Below are 21,279 nucleotides of genomic sequence, written 5' to 3' on the forward strand. Positions count from 1 at the left end.
CGGCCGGGGACGGGAGGCTGGGCGTGGGGGGAGGGGAGGGGAGGGGGGGGGGGGGAGGGGTCGGGGAGGGGCGAAAGCAAAAAAAAAAAAAAAAGAAAAATCGAGAGAGCGCACATCTGGCCCTTCGCTTGCAGGGTGCGGATCGCAGCCGGTCGCGATCCGTCGCCTCCAGGTCGGTGGAAATAAGAGAGCGAGTTAGGGACGGTCGGTGCGGTCAGGGAAGCCGGTGAAGCGGGGTCCCCCCCTCCAGCGAGCCCCTTCCCCTTGAGGGCGGGCAGCGGGAGGGGACCGGCCGGTCGGAGGGCCCGGGAGGGACGGGCTCGCACCTGCTTTGGGCCGGCAGAGGGGCCCGGCCGCCGAAGCGGGAGGGAGGGCGGTGGGAGCGCCGGGTCGGGGAGCGAAGCCGGGGGGCGGGGAGGCGGGGGGGGGGGGGGACGCTCGGTGCCTCGGGGATTCCTCGCCCGCACTTCGGGCACAAGGCAGCACCGCCCCCCGGCTGGAGGCTGGAAGGGGGGGGGGGCGGAGTTGGGGGGCCGGGAGAGGACCGGCCGAAGGGGGCCCGGAGAGGACCGGCCAAGTTGCCCGTTGAAGGGGCCGCTCCCAGGTCTGGGGGGGCGAGGGCGGCGCCCCCGAGGACGGTGCCCCCCGAGGGAGGATGGGGGGGTTGGGGAGGCTGCGAGTCGAAAGCCTCCGTCGTTTCTCTGCCGCTCTCTTTGTGGGCGTTCGAGCGGCAGGAGAGCAGGCACCCCGACCCGATCCCTTCCCATCCTGGGACTTGGCGACATCGTCCCCGGCGGGGTGCGCCTGGGCTTCCCCCGTGCCCCGCCTCTACTTTCCTTCCGATCCCCGTCTCGCCTCCCGGATCTCCTAGAGGGAGAGCGAGGGGAGGCGGGGGCGTCCGGCTAATCGTAGTGGGTCGGGGAGGGAGGGGAGGTCGGGGAGCCCCCGGAGCCCCCAGGCCCCGCCGCCGCCGCCGCCGCCCCTCGTTTCATCCCTCGCTCTCCCTTGCAGCCCGGGCGGGACCCGACCGACTCCCCGAAGAGGAGGACCGAGCCCCATCGAGCCCGTCCGGACGCCCCGTTGCGGAGGCCGGAGATCGTCTGGGGGGGGGCCGGGGGGTCGGGCCTCGATGGAGCCCAAGGGGGAGCGGCCGGGCCGGCGCGGCTGCGGGGGGCGGCCCGCATGCTGAGCTCGCCCGCAGGGGCGCGGGCCACCGAGGCGCCTTCGGGGACGCGGGGGGAGAGGGGGCGGCACCGCCGGACAGCGGCACCATGTTTCTGCCCACCTTCTACTTCGTCCTGCCTCTCCTGGGTGAGTCGGAGCGGCGGCGGCGGCGGCCCCGGGGCCGGGAAATGCCCGAGGGGGACGGAGGCAAGGAGACCGGGAGCTGCCCCTGTGCCCGGGGGTCGCGGGGCGAGCGGGGCATCTCCTGTGTCGGGATGGGGGGGATGTGTCTGAGTCGCCGCGTCTGGGGGTTGCGGGGGCGGGGGGGGGGATTCGTGGATGGGGTGTGTAGTAGGGGTGGGGATTCGTGTGTCTGTGTGGAGGGGCGTTTGGATGTACGTTGGGTGTAGGGAGGGGGGATTTGTGGTCGGGTACGTCGTCGGGGGGATCTGCGTGTACGTTGGGGGGATTGGTGTGTGCGTGGTGTGAATCTGGGGATTGGGGTGTGTCTGTCGTGTGTACGTTGGGGGATTGGGGTGTGACTGTCGTGTGTACGTTGGGGGATTGGAGTGTGACTGTCGTGTGTACGTTGGGGGATTGGAGTGTGACTGTCGTGTGTACGTTGGGGGATTGGGGTGTGTGTCGTGGGTGTTGGGATTTGGGTGTGTGTGTTTGTTGTGTGTACGTTGGGGGATGGATTTGTGTGGGGGGGGTTGGGATTTGTGTGTATGGGGGCGTGGGGATTGTGTGTGTGTATATGTCGTGTATGGGGGTGTGTGTGAGTGAGTGAGTGAGTGAGTGCGTGCAGGGGGTGAGGGGGCCGGGGGATCGCCATGTGTGTGTGATTTTGTGGAGGGGCTGTGGGGTTGGTCGGGGGTGGGGGAAGGAGTCGGGGCCGCCCGGGGGCTTGAGGAGCGCCGTCCCACCCCAAAGGGGTCGGGGGCCGCCCCCCAGCCCGCACTTGATCGCCCCCCTCGACCACCCGCATCTGTGGCTTTCGGGGCCCCTTCGGCCGGCTCGGCTCGGGCCCCGCCGGCGGGGAGGCTCTGCAAACTTCCAAAGGGAAACTTTTCTCCTCCCGCCTCGCCTTTCGGTGACGGCGGCCGGCAAGCCGTGCTTTTTTTCCCTTTTTTCCCCGAACCTGCCCCGTCTCCTCTATTGCCCCGCTCCCTGGCCGGCAGCGCCCCCCAATCCGGCCCTCTCCCGGCCGGACAGTAGGGCTTTTTCTGGTGGGGAGGGGGTTGTTTCGCAGGGTGCGGTGGGAGAAGGCCGGATTTGCATCTGGGCCCGGGGGCGGGGGCGGGCACGAGGAACCGGGCCGTGGGCGCCCGCAGCTGGGAAGCAAATTGGAAAGGAGCGATCGGGGGCCGGGCCGGCCCCAGCTGCGGCCGGGATTGGGGAGAAGGGAGCCCGGCGGTCGAGGTCCGGCCTCCCCATGCCCGCTCGGGCACCGAGAGAGAGCCCCCGGGGTCCGGGGGTGGGCATCGGAAGCCCCTCGCCCTCACATCCGAGCGCGTGTCCCCTCCGGGCGACGCACGTGGGCCACCCGAGCGTCTCCCCGGTTCCCCGGGGCCTCGGGAGCCGGGCTCACGTCACCCCCCGGTCCCTTCGGCCGGGGAGGGGGGAAGGATGGGGATGGGACGGAGAGAACGGGGGGTCCTCACCCGCCCCTCCCCGGCTCCCTGCCAGACGCCCTCTCGTCCGCCGAGGTGAGCGGCGGGGATCGGCCGGACTGCGTGAGGGCCAGCGACCAGTGCCTGAAGGAGCAGAGCTGCAGCGCCAAGTACCGGACCCTGAGACAGTGCGTGGCCGGCAAGGAGACCAACTTCAGCCTGGCGTCCGGCCTGGAGGCCAAGGACGAGTGCCGCGGCGCCATGGAGGCGCTCAAGCAGAAATCCCTCTACAACTGCCGCTGCAAGCGGGGCATGAAGAAGGAGAAGAACTGCCTGCGGATCTACTGGAGCATGTACCAGAGCCTGCAGGGTAGGTGGTGAAGGCCCCCCGCCCCGCGACCTCCACCGCCCGTCGCCACCCGCGCTCGCCGCGGAGCCGGACCCCGAGCGGGCCGATCTCATCCTTGCCCTTCGGCTGGCCGAGCCGGGCACCTCGCGTCGGGCCCGGGGGGCGGGGGCGCCCGGGCGGCCTCCCGGGACGGGGAGGTCGAGGGGCGGACGTCCCGCCCGGGCGCCGGGTTGACCTTTCGAAAACCCGGCCGAGAAACGTTAGGGCGCGGACCGCGGAGGCGATCGATTCGGAGGGTCTGTCCCAGGGAAACTAACCCTCGTATGGCCTGCTCGACTCCCACCGGATCACAGAGACCACACTAGCCTGTCTTTTTCCCCACCGGTGAGATCTAACCCTTTTGCCGGAGAAAGCTGCTACATCATCATCTGAATAGCCAGCGATTCTCTTCTCCTTGTCCTTATCCAAGTCAGTTGCGTGAGCTCAGACCCCTGAGAGGAGCCGTGTGACCACGTGTAGCTATCCCTCGAACTAGCCGGGTTGCCTCAGACGTGGGGTCAGTCCGTCGAGCAAGACGGACGGAAGTACGCTCCGCTTGCCACGGACACTCATCCCGACGGGATTCTTTTGTTTTCTTGAGTCCCGGGGGGTTTTAGCTCTGTTGACCGAGCACGGATATCCCGATCGTCTTCTGACGGTGCCATCCGCATTAAAACCTTTATCGCGAGCCCCGCTGCGGTCGCCTCTTCCCAGCCGACTACAACTCTACTGGGCCCGGAAGTCGGATTCTTTTACGAATGGCCTTGCGATCCATTTCGGGAGTTCCTTTTTGTAGGGAGGGGCAAGGGATGGAGCGGAGCGGTTTCCAAATAAGGAGTGTTTGTGTAAACACAAAGGGTCTCTTGCTAACTCTTCTTGCATTGGTGACCGGAGCGAGGCAGGGCTTGTGACATCACAGACTTGCTGCTCAGTGATTTCTGTCCCATCGTAAAGGGTGGGGGAGTGTCTGGCAAGGCATTTTGGGTTCCTTTCCAGTGTTTTAGTGGCCTCCCGGGAGAAAAAAAAAGAACAGGGAGAAAGAAAGAGTAGAAAGAAATAAACCAAAAACCCAACCAAAACAGCTGGACTTGAAATCTTTGAAAATCGCACTTTTGGTTATTCCAGCGTCGAATAACCGAGAAAATAACTCACTGTTCGGTTTAGGTGCTTTTGCGGTGCCGAGAAAGAACAGACATTTTTCAGATCTTCAACTGATTTGTAAACACGGTCTCTAAGTCATCTTTTTGCCTTTAGGAAACGACTTGCTCGAAGATTCCCCGTATGAACCAGTTAACAGCAGATTATCAGACATATTCCGACTAGTCCCAATCATATCAGGTAAGAAGACTCAAATTCCTCTCAAAGCATGTCAGCTGCCTCTCCTTAAAGCAATCCGAGGGGCTCTTGGGATGGTTCTTTAAGAACTCCTAGGCAGCTGAAGGATTGCTTTGTGCATTTGGGGAAATTGGGTATGGTGCTGAAGAGAATTAGGTTGATTTTAGAGTAATTCTGAAAGGAGTGATGTCTTTCGCACTGCTACACAGGGGAGGTGAGAGAAAAAGAAAGAGACAATTTAGTTGACTTTTTTGTGGTTAATATGGGATTGGCTAAATTGTGGGGGGAAAAATACTATCGGTTCTTCCTGTAGGTGGCAATCTCATTCTCTCTTTTTCGAATTTGAAAAATGAACACTTTATTGGAAAGTGACTTGTTTGCGTGTCATTTAAGGAGGGGAGATCGGGGTGTAATTTAGGCAGATTTCAGATGTGTATTTTGGTGGTGGGGGTGGTGTTTAATTGGCTTCCAGTTTTTCTGAAAGCTCTGCTTTGAATTCTTTTAGCTGGCTCAAAATTTCGTATTTCAGCGTTCCTCTAAAAGTCATTTTGCATTAACGATTCCGTTTTGTTGTTTCTAAAACAATTTCGTGCCCTGGGTTGAAGTTAAATTCCTTTTTAGCACTCTCAGATTATTCTAAGCCTCTACTTTCAGAGAGGTTCATAAATAATTAGTGTGGTAGACAGGATCTTTGGGGTATTGAAGTTAGGCTGATATTTATTAACTTGTTTACAGTTAAAATCTCCTCTAATGATAACAGCACTGTTCTTGTCTGTCCGTCTCCCCCGATTAGACTGTGAGCCCGTCAGAGGGCAGGGACTGTTCTCTATCTGTTACCGATTTGTCCATTCCAAGCGCTTAGTGCAGTGCTCTGCACATAGTAAGCGCTCAATAAATACTATTGAATGAATGAATGAATGAATGAACAGCAGCAAAATATCAGGTTTTCACTGACTTCCTTTGATAACTAATGCTGTCATCTAAATCGTCAAAATTATATGAGAGTGATGAGATGAAGTTGAATCCCAGGTGGTAGTATTCTCGACTCGCTTCCGATATGTATCGTACGTATTCGTGTGGCCAAGCCGTAGGAAGTGAAGTCAAGGGAATGAGGATATAGGCAGCATCGGGGACATCTGTATGTTCAAAGTCATACGGATAAATCCCATATATATCTCAGTAATGGACTCGGTCAACCTTCGGATGACCTGGTCTTTGCCCAAGACGGAGCCTTCGGTGGGGATTTGAAAGGAAGCGTTCGGTTCGTTCTTTAGGTGCAGACGCCATTCAGTCACGATGGCTAGAAGAGGAAAATGATATTGTGGTTCCTGAGAAATCAATCACTGACATTTATCGAGCGCTTGCTCTGTTCAGAAAACTGTACTCGTACGACGGAATCGGAAGGCACGGTTCCCTACCCGATATCATGCTGGAGATCTGAAAACTGTAATTAATTATTGTGATCGAAAGCTGAAACTTTCTCACCTGTTTGTCCCTGAGTGGATAAGAACCTGACCTGCCGTTTCCATAGTTTTCATTTAGGTGTGAGTTTGCCTTAGGTTGGTTTAAGCTGGAAAACAACATGGACTCACACTGCATTTTATTGCAGTGAATGCTGTGAATGCTAGCAGGATGTGGATGGGAAAAGGTAATTGAGTAATGTTGCTTTTAAGGCCAAAATTCTGCCTCTTTGACAATCTGCATTCTTGCCTTAATCTAGCTAGATCTCTGTACAGACTTGGGCAGCAGCCCCATTTAAACTCTTCCTCTGTCTGTAGAGATCTGGTCGTAATCAGAGTTTCCATACCTGGATTTCAGCCAAGTGTGTGTGTTTCTCTCTGCTGAAAGTAATCCATGTGTGTGTCTTTGTGATCGTCAGTGACTTTGTTTTGACTCCAATCCACAAGTCTATCGAATCACCTATTAGCCAAATAGAAAGAGAAGGTAACTGAGGCACAGAGACGTTAAGTGACTTCCTCAAAGTCACGGAGCAGACAAGTGGCAGAGCTGGTATTAAAACCCAGGTCCTCTGACTCCCGGGCCTGTGCTGTATCTATCAGGCCATGCTGATTCCCAACTCTTGGAAACACTAAACTCCCACCCTGGTCTACAACTCAAAAACCTGCTCTCTGGAATGGCATTCTTTTGAACCACCTGTTGTGTCTATTCCTGAACTTTGCAGTCAAGGGTAAAACACCATGTTCATTTAGGCAGAATTCATTTAGTCATATTTATTGAGCGCTTACTGTGAATATCAGTCTTGCATCAGCATCAGTCAATCACAATCAATTTGCAGGTGAGCATACTGAAGTCTGGTGAAATGATTTGTCCAGAGCTGGGCTTAGAATCCTGGTCTTTTGATTCTCAGGCCTGTTCTTTTTTCACTCTACCACACTGCTTCTCAACAGGTAAGCAAGAAGTGTGTTACGATCCTGTGACTAGGGAATGCAGGACTGCATTGGGATAGCATGTGTGCATTACTTTCCCCTGACCAAGAACAGATCACAACTGAGGTATGGTTCCCTAGGCATCATGCAGATTTGAGTAGCGTGGCCCAGTGGCAAGGGCACGGGCCTGGGAGTCAGAGGACGTGAGTTCTAATCCCAGCTCTGCCACGTGTCTGTTGTGTGACCTTGGACCAGTCACTTAACTTCTCTGTGCCTCAATTACCTCATCTGTAAATTGGGATGAAGACTGTGAGCCCCATGTGCGACGAGAACCCTGTCCAACTTGATTACCTTGTATCTACCGCAGCGCTTAAAACAGTGCTTGCCATATAGTAAGTGCTTAACAGATACAATTATCATTGTTATTGCCCAGCCCAGGTTGCAGTGGATAGGCATTTTTGAAACTTTTGAAAGGAGATGAAAGTTTTGCAGTACTTAGACCTTGTTAAAACTTCAAGTCAAGGGCAACTCTGGTTCCGTATCTTATAATCCACTATACCCTGTGAAAGTTCCACACCCATCCTTACGAAAAATCTATGTGGTTGAACAGTTGTACTGAGTAGCGCTTAACAAATACCAACATTATCATTATTATTATTGTTACTGCTGGGATCGTCTCATCCATCAGGCATATTTATTGAGTGCTCACTGTGTGCAGAGCACTGTACCGAGTGCTTGAGAGCGTGTGATATAACAAATAGTCTTATCCCACAGGTAGTAAAATCCCATTTTCCAGACTGATTAATGTTTACTGGGTACACAGTGTGGTTCTAGGGGCTGAGCCCCACCAGGGAAAGGGGCCGTTTAGTTCCCACCTGTGAATTTTCTCCCTGTACTTAAAACGGTGGCCTGCCCACAATAAATGCTTAAATACTAATTCTACCAGGTGCGTGGGAACACGCAATAGCGGAAGTCTCCTTTCCCCAGAACACATCCTTGGTGCCATCATCTTTCCCATTCCACTCTCTGCCTCGTTCTTCCAGTTCCTCCAGGGGCAGGAAGAGGTTTACGTGACCAAGTGCTTTCCATTACAATCACATTACAATCCGTGTGATCCCTGCAGTTCCGAATGAAGTGGCGAGAGGGTTATCCTGCGACGTGAGACGTTGCCGAACTCGGAATAGGTTGAGATCTGAGGAGGTGAGGTTACAAAAGGAAAGAGTGTGTCCTGACCAGTTCTCTTCAAGTGGAGTTTTAATATAGGTCTGATTACAATCACTTTTTAATATTTTTGGTTTTGTTTTTTTAAATGGTATCTGTGAAGTGCTTACTGTGTGCTAGGCACTGTACTCAGTGCGGGATAACTCCCCGAGGCAACCTCTTCTCTTTTCTTCTCCCCAGTTTGTAGTATTTGCTCTGCACCCAGAAGACTCTCAGTAAATACGATTACTTGAAGGAATACGTGATTAAAGTTGAGAGGCTGAGTGGCTTGGTGGAAACAGTGTGGAAAGAGCATAGGGCTGGGACTCATAGGACCTGGGTTCTACTTCTGGTTCTGCTATTTGCCTGATGTGTGTCCTTGGGCAAATCACTCAGCTGCTCTGGGCCTCACCACACTAAAAGGAGGATTAAATCCTACTCTACTACTTAAAGTTAGAGCCTCTTTTGGGACAGGGAGTACATTCTACCTAAATAACCTGTATCTGTCCCTGCGCTTAGAATTGTGCTTGACACGTAGGGCTAAAAAAAGTCCTAATAATAATACACTTTAGGATTGGGAGTGAGCAGGATACTGACCTGTGTGACCTTAACTCTTCTCTGCTTCAGTTTTCTTATCTGTCGAATGGTGATAAGATACCTGTTCTGCCTATTGAGGGACAGAGCCTGCCTCATCTGGTTACTTAGTAGCTACCCTAGCACTTTGCTCAGCACTTGATGATAATTTTATTATTATTTCCCTTTGCACTTGGTAACCTGCTGGACGGTAAACATTCAGCCTGGCCTAGTGGATAGGACACGGGTCTGGGAGTCACAGGGACCCGGGTTCTGATTCTGGTTATGCCATTTATCTGCTCTGTGACTTTGGGCAATTCACTTCACTTCTCTCAGCCTCAGTTACCTCATCTGTAAAATGGGGTTTAAGACTGTGAGCCCCACGTGGGACATGGACGGTGTCCAACCTGATTGTCTTCTATCTATCCCAGCATTTAGAACAGTGCCTGGCTCATAGCAAGCCCTTAAATACCACTTTAAAAAAGGATCATACTTAAACTACAACGAGAAGGACAGCTGCGACTTTTGTACAGGCTGAATTGGAAGATACCATTAAGAGGGTCCTTCTGATTCTTCTTCATGAAGATTGTTTTTGGAAGGGCTACATAGTGTAGTTTAGAAAAGGACAAATTCTTTGATATTTAAAAATGGGTAACTTGTGTGGCTAAAGTCAAACTATTGATAGAAAGGAAGAGTTCTGAAAAGTTCCTTAAAGGTTCAAGACCCGATAAACGAGTCGTTGTTCAAAGTGACACTGGCTCTCTGTGGAACCCTCCTTCGTCTGTCATCCAACTATTTCAGGGTCTGGCAATTGGTCACAGATTAGTAGGACGTGGATCTTACTCGCTTAGGCTTAAATAATGATATTTTAAATAATGTTATTTAATCATATATGAGGGGAAATTCCCCTTTTTTACCCGGTTAGTTTGCGGCAAAATCAGAGTGAATTTTCAAGAGTTTGGGGTTTTATTTAGCTTTTAGTCTTATGATTCAGATACAATAACATCTGCATGGCAAGTGTTTCTTTGGCAATATGACTCCTTTCCAGCATTTGCAAATGGCCCAGATGGCTAAGCAAACACTCTGTAAAATAGCTGTCTGTTGGCAAAGCAAGCTCTGCTTCATTCAGAGTGTAGCACTCCAGCATCAACTCTAAATTTAAAAATATCCAAATCCTGGTTTGTATGTGAGGTCTGCAAAGTGGGTGGCGAAATCCAGTGACCTACAGGAGTGAGAGTGAAACTGACCGCACGGGGCGGGGCCGATTCCCCTGGGCAATACGGACTGTTTGAATGGGGGAGAAGGGAAACCCTTCAGGCAAAATAGGGTCGTTGCATTGAAAAATGACTAAAATTCGCAAATGTCATCTTCCAATATAGATGCCGCCTCTCTTGACGTCAAGTCGCACACGCCTAGGCTAAATCCACAGTGAGGCGGTCGGACAGAATTAGGATGGATTTGTAAATCGATTGAAAATTTTTCTCTGCTAAGCTAGACTTTAGAAAGCTTTTGAAAACAGGGAAGACTTCCTGGAGGAGGATAATTTTAGTAGATGTAGAAGGCGCGGAGGGTGGTTTGGCGGGGGAGGGAGTTTCAGGCTGGCCAGCTGGGATCTGACCACCCTTGCCTTTGCTTCCAATGAATCACTGCCTGGCTCGAAGTCTAGAAGCCGCTTGGAGCCAGGGAGGAGAGCAACGTGGTGGAAATCAAAGAACTTCTGCTCCTCACATCCTTTCCTGCAGCTCCCTGGGAGCCCCAGAAACACCTCCTCTGGGCTGCCAGTCCTCTGATCCAGCTGTTCGATTCCTCTCTCTCTTCCTTCCTTCCCCTCCTTCTTGCCGCTTCCGGCCTGCACCCCTGCCCTCATATCTCCCCTCCCTACCTCCACCCTTTGCTGTTCACATCCAGTCCTGCTCGGTTCTTCCCCTGCATCCCCGCTGCATCGCATCTGCCCCTCTCCCTCAAGGGGCTCACTGTCTAATAGGAGATGGAACAGGTATTGAAGCCCCATTTTACAGATGAGGAAACTGAGGCACAAAGAAGTTGAGTGGTTCTCCCGGGGACATACAACGGACAAGTGGCAGAGCCGGGCTTGGAACTCTGGTCCTCCGACTCCCAAGGCCTGTGTTCCTTGCACTAGGCAGTGCTGCTTCTCATACTGTTTTTCATCCATCTAATCCTTCTATCTGAATTTGAGTACCAGAAAAAATAGTTTTCTTTTTTCCTGCTCTTTGCAATTCCAGACCTTATTTTCAGCCTATGTGTATCACCAAGGGAGAAAGGATCATTGGTGCTCTATTAACTAAAGGTCTCAATAGCTTTAAATCATAAGCATTTTCTTTAAACCTAGGATATATTCGGTCCCTTTTTTTTAAAGAAATCTCTAATGATTGGAAGCTCTGATTTTGCTGTTTGAAATTTTTTTGGCTATATAATTATTCAGTAGGTATCAGTTGTAAACTCGTGGTGGGCAGGAAACCTGTTTCCCTACTCTGCTGTGAAGTACTCTCTCAGACACTTAATACAGTGCTCTGCACATAGAAAGCACTCAGATACCACTGATGATGAAGAGAATTGCCATTGATTGGTAGAGGATGATTTTTGTTTTTCAATCGTCAACATCTTTGAAATATTCCTTGTCTTTTCATGCAGGGAAACTGTTCTGGCTCTCTCTATTCAGAAAACAAAGAGCCAGTTTTACGAATCCTATTCCTCCTCCAGCAGTTTGAGATGACACTAATGCCATGCACCGCGAGAGGAGAGGTTTGCGCATCTCTCCGATCACCTTTGTTCACTTAACAGAGATTGAGGCGGTGGGTGGAATCGTAAGAGTCTTACCTTTCCAGAGCAATTTGAACATGATAAAGGATTTGATATTTTAAGTCCTCATAATCCTCTGATTGTTCAAAATTAATCTTTTTATCTGGAAGTTTTGTTAGAGACACTAACCACTTGTAGTAATTTATGGAGTGCTAGTTGGGTCAGTGATGAAAACTAATAGCAGATTTGCATAGAGGGCTAATTTATTATGTCCTGTGGGCATTCTTCTCATTTCTTTCCATTCTAATTAACACTGTGAGCGGTTTTATCTCTGTATCAAAAATTAGGTGTCAGCAGCCATTGTTAACCTTTATTTTTAATCTCCCTTGATCCTTATAGCTTCGTTCTCCTCTCTGTCCAGGCATTTAGACAGGAGTTAGGTAGGGAGCAAGGGCCGTTTTAGGATCTTTCTTCAACTGGTTCCTGGTGTAAAATAAGATAACCCAAGGCAGCTTTCCAAAAGCTGGAAGGATTTGTAAAATAGTCTGCAGAGGAGCTAGTAGAGATGCAATTATTTCTAAACACAAACTTTCTGATCGGAAAATGCATCTTTCCTTTACAAACCCTCCCCCCGCTTCCAAAAAAAAACAAACAAAAACTCTCCAGAAACTGGTTTGTCAATTTTTGGCTGGGGCAGGACCAGCTGTGATCACCACCCAGCTGAGGAAACTCAAGAGCAGACATTTTTTCTTCCAAAATCAATTAGAATCCCAAACGGGCCTCCGGTCCACCTCTTGGAAGGATTAGCAAATGACAGACTTTTCAGGATTTTTGCCAAAAGGTCTATTAAGGGGCAGATGACAAGTCATTTTAGGGCTGTGCCATCCCAAATTTGGAGAATGTGGGGGTCCTTTGGTCTGGGCTGGGTTGGAGTCCAGTAGTCAGCTAGAAGCAGCACTAGTGTTGACAGGGACCTGGGTTGGGTACACAGTGCCTTTGGAGCAAGGGAGAGGGTCAGTCTTTTAATGTGAGCCACATGGGGCTCACGGTGTAAGTAGGAGGGACTAGGATTTAATCCCCATTCTACAGATGAGGTCCTTCAGACCCAGAGAAGTAAAGTGACTTACCCAAGGTCACACAGCAGATCAGTGGCAGAGCCTGGATTAGGACCCAGGACCTCTGGCTCCCAGGCCCGTGCTCTCTCCACCGGGCAGTTGCCGCTTTTCCCCCTGGAGAAATGGCTCTCATTTGGGGCAGACTTCCTCAGAATGTTTGGGTGACATCATTATGTCAAGTTGCATGTCTGGCATAATGCCTGTGATGTCGCTTGCATCCAGATGTCACAAGTTTGCAAGCGCCCTCAGGGACCTGCCTAAGTATAGATAAAAATCAACAAATGGAAAGAAAATCAAATTTTCAGCCCTTTCATTTTTATTAATTCATTTTGAAATTTTCATAATGCTCTTGCAAAACAAAGCTTTATGGGGCCAGGGGGGTTAAAATATGTTAAAACTCATCAAAGATGTGGAAATTGGAATTATAGCTTCTTATTACTTACTGTCAGTGTATTGATGTAACCTTTTTAAAAAAAGTTTTCAGGTGTCATAAAAGATAATAGACTGAATTTAGGGAACCCAGTCTTATGGGATTCCCAGAGGATCCTCAGATAGATTGGTTTTCTTTCATTTTAACTAATGAGACCCAGTGCTAAAACTAGAAAGTCCCAATTGTAAATGGGATTAAATCAAAGACTGTTGGGCAGAAAGAATAGTATTAATTTTGAAATAACTTCACAGCCACAAATTTAGGTATTAAATACAATTAGTCAAGTTTTAAAAAAATTATCCGCAAAGCTCTTGGGTGCATAACCCCCAAATTTTGTCCCGGAAATCCCTTATTCAGGATGCCAAGAGCACTTATTCCATCTACGTTTGCACTTGTCCCATTAAAGTAGAGTTAAGGATTTCTTTTAAGTCTGGACCACAAAGCCCGTGGATGCATCCTGACTTCCAGAGGACTTAAGTATGAGGTATAGTGTCACCAGGCTTAACTGGATCTCTGGGTTGCTTAGTGTCAGCTTTCAGAATGTGGATTTGCGTCTTGTGCCGCATCCTTCCTAACTCCTCTGGGTATGTGCGTGTCTGCCAATTTGTGTGTGCCAGGTTAAGCTCGTAGCATTCGGAAACCAGATGAAATTTTAGGGCACTGAATCAGTACGCTGCAGTTAATGAGCATGATTTACAGCTTGCTCAACTGACCAACCAAGGTCCATTGATTGCAAGGGACTGAGAATCGCAGCCTGCGCTACTTGTTCTTCGGACAAGGAGCAGGCAGGACATCATAATCATAATGATAATGGTATTTATTAAGCACTTACTATGTACCAAGCATGGTACTAAGCGCTGGAGTAGATACCGGAATGATCAGATGCCACAGGGTGACCCGGCAAGCAAGTGGCGGAGCCGGGATCGGAATCCACGTCCTCTAACTCCTCTAACTCCCAGGCCCGTGCTCTTTCCACTGTGAAGATCCATCCAGTCCTATATTGTAATGATACTGTGAATGAGGGGGTCTCCGGTCAAATCTGACAACGCGTCTCAGTGTCCAGTACTGAGAGTCTGGATGAAGAAATTGCTTCTAGTGATGGAGATTTGCACAAAGACCCTTGAGCTCTCTCATCCTTGTCAGCTGTGGTCTTGCTGGGGGCAAAGGTGTGGCACGTCATGAATCGCAGGACCCATTTAAGACACAAGTGACCGCAGCATATTGCTGATGCAGGGTTTTAGTGTGCTAGCCTAGCTGTGTTAACCAGCTCTTTTCAGGGTTCCTGTGTGTCCGTTCTTTAGAATGGTATCTGTTACCCACTTATTATGCGACAGGTAGTGTTCCAAGCACTGGGTTAGAGTCAGGTTTCTCAGGTGGGACCCGGTTCCTGGCCCATGCGGAGCTCATAATCTAAGTGGGAAGGGCAACAGGTATTTAATCCCCATTTTGCAGATTAGGGAACTGCGGCACAGAGCAGTTAAGTGACCTGTCCAAGGTTTAGAACCCAGGTCCTCCGACTCCAAGGCCCGTGCTCTTTCCACCAGGCTGTGCTGCTTTTCATCTCCCAGAATAGCCTAGGGAGGTCTTCAGAGTTCTTAGTTCTGCAACACTGTCAACCAACCCCTTCTTCTAGAATCATAATCCAACCTTGGCCTCACTGGCCCTGTCCTCCCCTGATTATCCTCCTATCTCTCTGGCCACTCTTTCTCAGTCTCTATTACAAGCGCCTCCTCTGCTTCTCACTCATTTCAAGGCTCAGGGCTCATTTCTAGGTCCTCTTCTATTCTCCATCTACACTCAATCCCTTGGAGAACCCTTTTACTCCCATGGCTTCAACTAGCATCTTTAGGTGGCTGATTCCCAAATCTACATCTCCATCCCTGATCTCTCACCTTCTCTGCAGTCTTGTATTTCCTCCTGCCTTCAGGACATCTCTTCTTGGAAGTCCCAACAACCTTTCAAATTTACATGTTCAAAACAGGACTCCTTCTCTTCCCACCCACTTCCCCTCCTTCCATGATTCTCCCTCGCCGTAGAGAGCACCGTCATCCTCTCTGTCTCACAAACTCGTAACCTTGGCGATATCCTCGACTCCTCTCATTCAACCCAAATGTTCATTTTTTTAACTAAATTACTTTCTATCTCTCTAGACCATTATGAGCAGAGAACATGTCTACTAACTCTTACATTGTACCCTCCCAAGTGTTTAGTACAGTGCTCTGCACCCAGTAAGTGCTCAATAAATACAGTTGATTTTAAAGGCTGTCACTGCTGTTGGCCTAGCCCCAGCAGATACTCCTCTCCTATTTTTTTTCCTCTGATATTTGTTAAATGCTTACTGTATGGCAAGCACTGATCTAAGTGCTGGGATAGATACACGTTAACCAGGCCAGATACAATCCCTGTCTCACATGGGACTTTACAATCTAAGTAGTGGGGAGAAAGGGTATTGAATCCCCATTTTGCAGTTGAGAAGACTGCGGCACAGAGAAGTTGTCACTTAACCCAGGTCACACAGCCAGCAAGCAGTGGACCCTGGATTAGAACCCAGGTCCTTTGGGTCCCAGGCCTGTGCTTTTTCTACTAGGCCACGCTGCTTCCCACATTCTAGCTGTTACACTCCTTGCTCTCAGTGAAGGGGCGGTCAGACTTTGGGGGAGGTTTTGTGAGCATAAGGATAGTGATTGCATTGCAGCAAGGGAGTTCAGCCTTTGGGTACTTTTACCCAGGCCCTCTGTCCTCCCTTCCCCTCTGGGGGCACACAAACCAGTAGCTTGGATGAGGGTGGCCAGTAATAGGCCCTAGGACATGCTGGAGGCGGAGCAGAGCTGGAGAAAAGGAGGAGACCGGAGACAGATGAAACGAGAGAGAGGGAAGTGGAAGGATCAAAAATAAAAAATAGGATTGGAGCTACGCACCCCGCCTGTTTCCTTTGAAGCATTAAGGTAGAATCCACCACTTAAAACTTGAAAACGTAGCACCTTGCTTTAATAGAATCCATAATTGATTTAGGAAATCCCAGACAGCACGATATTGAAATCACTTCAGCATAGCTGCGGAACCATCTACTCAAAACGCGGAATTGCCGGGTTGTATCTGTCTCACTTCAGTGTGAGGTGGAGAGCTCTAGTCCAACACAAAATGCTGAAGGTTGTTTTTTATAAAATAGACTTCACAACACTAAAGGCAGGAATATTGCTATTAAGTTCCATTTCTCTCAAGTGACCTAAAGCTACCCTTCCGCCTCATGCCTCTTTGGGACCGCTTTCCTTAAGCTCTTCAGCGTAGCAGCAGATACCGATGCCTAAAAACCAAACCGTAGAACATGATTCAGTTGCCCTTTGCACCCTGTCTCTGTAGTCTCCGGGAAAGTAATGTATGGAGATAAGTATCGATCCCATTTTGCCTCGGGTGGTCTAGCAGGTATCCAAGCCTACGGTTAACCGATGCCTTGGCCTCTGTTGTTGCGACTTTTCGAAAGCGCTCTTAATTAGTGGACCCGAGGATCCCGCACAAATCGCAAGGGTCCTCATGGAAGCCGAGTAAGGGCAGACTCGATCTGACTGGCCCGCTGGACGGGCAATAAATTAAACTGTCCCGGTAACAAGAAGGGATCGACTTTATCTAATCTAGAGGCCTTAGAGCATAAAGCGGCGAGAAATGTCGGAGTTTTCCTGTGCAAAACGGAAATATCATCCGCGGTTCCTCCGCATAACCAGAGCCTTAAACCGGGCAGGCGTAGAAGCGGCTTTCCGGGAGTAGCCGGGAGCGGGGTCGGTTGTCTCTGAACGGCGGCAACTTGAAGATCGGGATGCCAAGAGGCAGGCTCGGAAACAGACGGGCCTCGTGCGGGACAAACCCGGCAGTGCCGCGAGGCCGTATTCTTTCACGCCAGCAGCGCTCACGGGCGTGTCGGTCACGCGTCGATCTTGCCGGCCACCCTCCGGACACATGGTCCTGACCTCACTGTCAGTAGTGTCATCTCCGCAACAGAGGGCAGATGTGTGTGCCTGTGTGCGTGCGCGGTACAGTCGGGCTCTTTTAAGAACCTGAGTTCTCGGGAAAAGGAAGCGGACCGTGCCTTCTCGGTCTTTGCCGGCACGTGCGCTCTGCCTTTGCAGATTTCAGGCTCTGGGTGTGCGCTTTAATCTTCATTCCTTTGTAAAACTTCAGAGTAGCAGAGTAAGATGGCCGGGGGTCTGTGGAAGCGACTGTGAAGTGAGGGGCTTGAGGAAGCTCCCCGCCCCCCAACCCCCTTAGCCCTTTTCTGTGCTACCGGAATGTCACATCCTGGCCAGCAGAGGGCACTCTGGGGCCAGCCAACTTGCTTTTCCTCTACCCGGAGAGGCGTCTACACAGGCGTCTACACTCACGAAATGTAATAATAATGTTGGGATTCGTTAAGCGCTTACTATGTGCAGAGCACTGTTCTAAGCGCCGGGGGAGACGCAAGGGAATCAGGTTGTCCCACAGTGGGGCTCCCAGTCTTCATCCCCATTTTCCCGATGAGGGAACTGAGGCCCAGAGAAGTGAAGTGACTCGCCCACAGTCACCCAGCTGACAGGTGGCGGAGCCGGGATTCGAACCCGTGACCTCTGACTCCAAAACCCGGGCGCTTTCCCCTGAGCCACGCAGCTTCTCTACGCCGTTCATTGAGTAGTATTTACTGAGCGCTTCCTGTGTGCAGAGCAGTCTTCTAAGGCCTGAGAGATCCAGTAGAACAATAAACAGACACATTCCCTGCCCACAGTGAGCTAGGTCTCTAAAATCCCCTTCGGCCTCAATTTTCCAGACAGTTCGGGAACGAAGACCCCACTCGTCTCGAAAACCCATCTGGGAAACTGAGACCGTGTTTGACCTTCGGGGCCCCGTTTTCTGGGTCATCTAGACTGTAGCTTGTTCTGGTCTGGGAGCGTGTCTACCGGTTCTGTTGCTCTGTAATAATAATAATATTGGTATTTGTTAAGCGCTTATAGGGGAGCAGCGTGGCTCAGTGGAAAGAGCCCGGGCTTGGGAGTCAGAGGGCATGGGTTCGGATCCCGGCTCTGCCACTCGGCAGCTGTGTGACTGTGGGCAGGTCACTTGACTTCTCTGTGCCTCAGTTACCTCATCTGTAAAATGGGGATGAAGACTGTGAGCCTCCCGTGGGACAACCCGATTACCCTGTATCTACCTCAGCGCTTAGAACAGCGCCCTGCTCATAGTAAGCGCTTAACAAATACCAACATTATTATTATTATTACTACTACTATGTGCAGAGCACTGTTCTAAGCGCTGGGGGAGATACAGGGTAATCAGGTCGTCCCACGTGAGGCTCACAGTGAATCCCCATTTTACAGATGTGGTAACTGGGGCCCAGAGAAGTTAAGTGACTTGCCCACAGTCACACAGCTGACAGGTGGCAGAGCCGGGAGTCGAACCCATGACCCCTGACTCCGAAGCCCGGGCTCTTTCCGCTGAGCCACGCTGCTTCCCTACTCTCCCCGGCGTGGAGTACGGTGCTCTGCAGACAGCAGGTGCTCGGTAACTACGGCTGACTGATCCACAGTCAAGGCAGCGCGGGGTGGTGTCCTTGAGAGAGGGCAGGTGGCAGGCTGTGCCTGTGCCCCGTCCGGTCTATACTGATTATCTTTCGCTGGTCCATACTGGTAATCTTTTGCTCCGCCTGATCCTTGCGTTGTCCGCACTCCCTCGTCCATGGGGCGTTCATTCATTCAATAGTATTTATTGAGCGCTTACTATGTGCAGAGCACTGTACTAAACGCTTGGAATGTACAAATCGGTAACAGAGACCCTGCCCTTTGACGGGCTTACAGTCTAATCGGGGAGAGCTGAGTATTGAGTATCGGGGGTCAAAGACGTGGCTAGTCCTTGGTCCTTAATCCCGAACCGTCCCCTACCCCCCGTCCCTTCGGCTAGACATCTCATCCCTGAAGTGACATTAGCCTGGACCCCCCCATCCCAGGAGCTACTTCAGGGAAGATCCCTTTTATGGGAACCAAGCTCTCTTCCCGTAGTACCCCCCTCCCCAGGCTCTCCTACCTCGCCAACCTTCTGAACCGGAAATGTACTTTTGGAGCAGCACCAGTGTTCTAACGCCGAACCTGGGGGTGGAACCGGACTTATAAGGCGCGGGACCCAGTCACTCAATCCGCCGCTGAAGCAGCTGAGAGTACTGCAAGGAAATAGCTCTAAGATAATTTACAGGTAGAAGAGGCGAAAGGAAAAATGGATGTGTAAGACAAGTGCTTAATCGATGGTGTTTATTGAGTGCTTCGTGTGTGCAGAGCGATGTACAGTGCGACAGTGTTGGTAGACACGTTCCCTGCCCACAGTGAGTTTACAGTCCAGAGAGGGAGGAAGAGTTTGTAAGTTGACATGTATAGAAGTGCAAATGGGGAGCACTGTAGAATCGAGTGATTACCCAGAGCTTACGGGATGTCCCTGTCTTTCTCTTTGGAATTCCTGAATACATTTGGGGAAATGTTCTCCTCCTCCCTTTCCTAGACTGCTTTCTGGATTTGGCGGCATTGGGGCTGAGGGGCCAGACGGTTTCTGTCTCGTTTCACACGTCTACTCCTTACGGTACCAGCTTGTGACTCCCCTCCGAACTGGAAAGCCCCAGATCAGGCAGGGTTGGGCGAGGCCCTGCCTGAGGAGAAACCGCAGGACCTGCCCACGTCCCGGCCCTTGGAGGCTGCGGATCTGCCTTTGAACATGCCACGGATGCAGTTGGCCCCCCTGCCCGTCCTGAGTCTTGGAGCTGCTGCTAGATGGAGTGGGGCTGTGGAGGAAAGTGCTGGCTGCCCCAGCGCATGCTGAGAGCTAGTCACGAACCATTCTGGGCTGAAATATACCTGCTTCCATTTCAATCATTGGGATTTGGAGATTGCTTTATGATCATTTACAGGTAGAAGAGGTGAAAGTGAAAATGGATGTGTAAGATAAGGGCTTAACCTATGGCATTTATTAAGCGCCTAGTGTGTGCAGAGCACTGAGCCAAGCACCTGGGCGAGTACAATATAACAGAGTTGGTAGATACGTTCCCCGCCCATAAGGAGAAGCAACATGGCCTAGTGAAAAGAGCATAGACCTGGGAGGCAGAGGACCTGGGCTCTCATCCCGGCTCTGCCGCTTCACTGCTGAATGACCTTGGGCAAGTCACTTAACTTTTCTGTACCTCAGTTGTTCATCCCCCGGTGCAGACCGCTGGCACAGGAATTCCATTTCTTCACGTGGGTTCGCAATTGGCCTCGGAGCTGAGGTTCGATCTCCATACCTGCCCAGAGTCCCCGATGTCCTCAGGATTGCCCAAAGTCCGGTTGTCTGTGTACCGTAACTTTAATCATGGTGGAGTGATTGAGCTGTAGTAGTTTTATTTTCTGGCCATTTTCTTTCTCTTATGCTTGAGAAGAAGCATGACACAGTGGCTAGAGCACAGGCCTGGGAGTCGGAAGGATCTGGATTCTCATCCCAGCTCTGCCGACTGTCCGCTGTTTGACCTTGGGCAAGTCACTTATCTGTGTGGATCCTATTTTCCTGCATCCACCCCAGCGCTTAGTACAGTTCTTGGCACATAGTAAGCACTTAATAAATGCCATAATTGTTATTTTCTGTGCCTCTGTTACCTCATCCGTAAAATGGGGATTAAGATTGTGCGCCCAGTTGGGACAGGGACTGAGTCCAACCTGATTAGCTCGTATCTATAACGGTGCTTGACCCAAAGTGAGCTCTTAACAAATACCATTAAAGACCATGAAGGGCCTCTCCCTAATGTCCTCTCTTAGAGAAAATAACTGCATCTGGAATCTCCCAAGCGGCATCATACGGTCTCCCTGTTGGAGTTGCAGAGTGTGAATTAGCCCCTTTTTTTCTTCCTATAACTTAATACTTGCTTGAGGTTCTCAGCTGATATATCCCTTTTGGTTATAGGGTTAGTGGTAAAAATGTGGATGTGTGATCGGGCAGATGCCATAAAAACTGCAAAGCTCTCTAGTCTTTTCCCCAGAGGTCTGGAGGAGCTATTGGTCTGGAGGAGCTATTTTTAAATAGATTATTTGCAAATAAAGTAGGAAGAGTGGAAACAGTATTTTCTATTAGCACAGTAAAGCTCATCGGGTGGTTATTTTTATTCTTGTCTCACAAATTGAAAATTTCCAAGATAAGGCATTTCATCTTTCCTAGTTCTTTGACTGAAATAAATTATTCATTTTACCTAGTTCCAGGCATAATGAACAAAATACTTAGTGCATCATGATTATACCTATGTAGTATATACAAGGATGTTTTAAGTCTTTGGAGACAAAAAACAATG

The 21,279-nt window shown here is 50.6% G+C and overlaps 1 protein-coding gene across 2 annotated transcripts in view; it reads left to right on the top strand.

Annotated features, from left to right (window-relative positions):
- The first annotated feature begins 1,218 nt into the window (after positions 1-1,218).
- GFRA1 (GDNF family receptor alpha 1) overlaps positions 1,219-21,279 on the top strand; it is a 203,779-nt gene continuing 183,718 nt past the window's right edge. Inside the window, exons 1-3 of one of the 2 annotated variants that reach the window (XM_029080570.1) lie at positions 1,219-1,311; positions 2,854-3,147; positions 4,420-4,503. In XM_029080570.1, coding sequence (XP_028936403.1) covers positions 1,272-1,311; positions 2,854-3,147; positions 4,420-4,503 — 418 coding nt within the window. In that variant the 5' untranslated portion in view covers positions 1,219-1,271. The remainder of the gene's footprint in view (positions 1,312-2,853; positions 3,148-4,419; positions 4,504-21,279) is intronic. The other variant, XM_029080571.1, reaches the window with a different exon arrangement.

The sequence above is a fragment of the Ornithorhynchus anatinus genome, chromosome 16 (assembly GCF_004115215.2).
Source record: "Ornithorhynchus anatinus isolate Pmale09 chromosome 16, mOrnAna1.pri.v4, whole genome shotgun sequence".
In the NCBI taxonomy this organism is placed as follows: Eukaryota; Metazoa; Chordata; class Mammalia; order Monotremata; family Ornithorhynchidae; genus Ornithorhynchus; species Ornithorhynchus anatinus.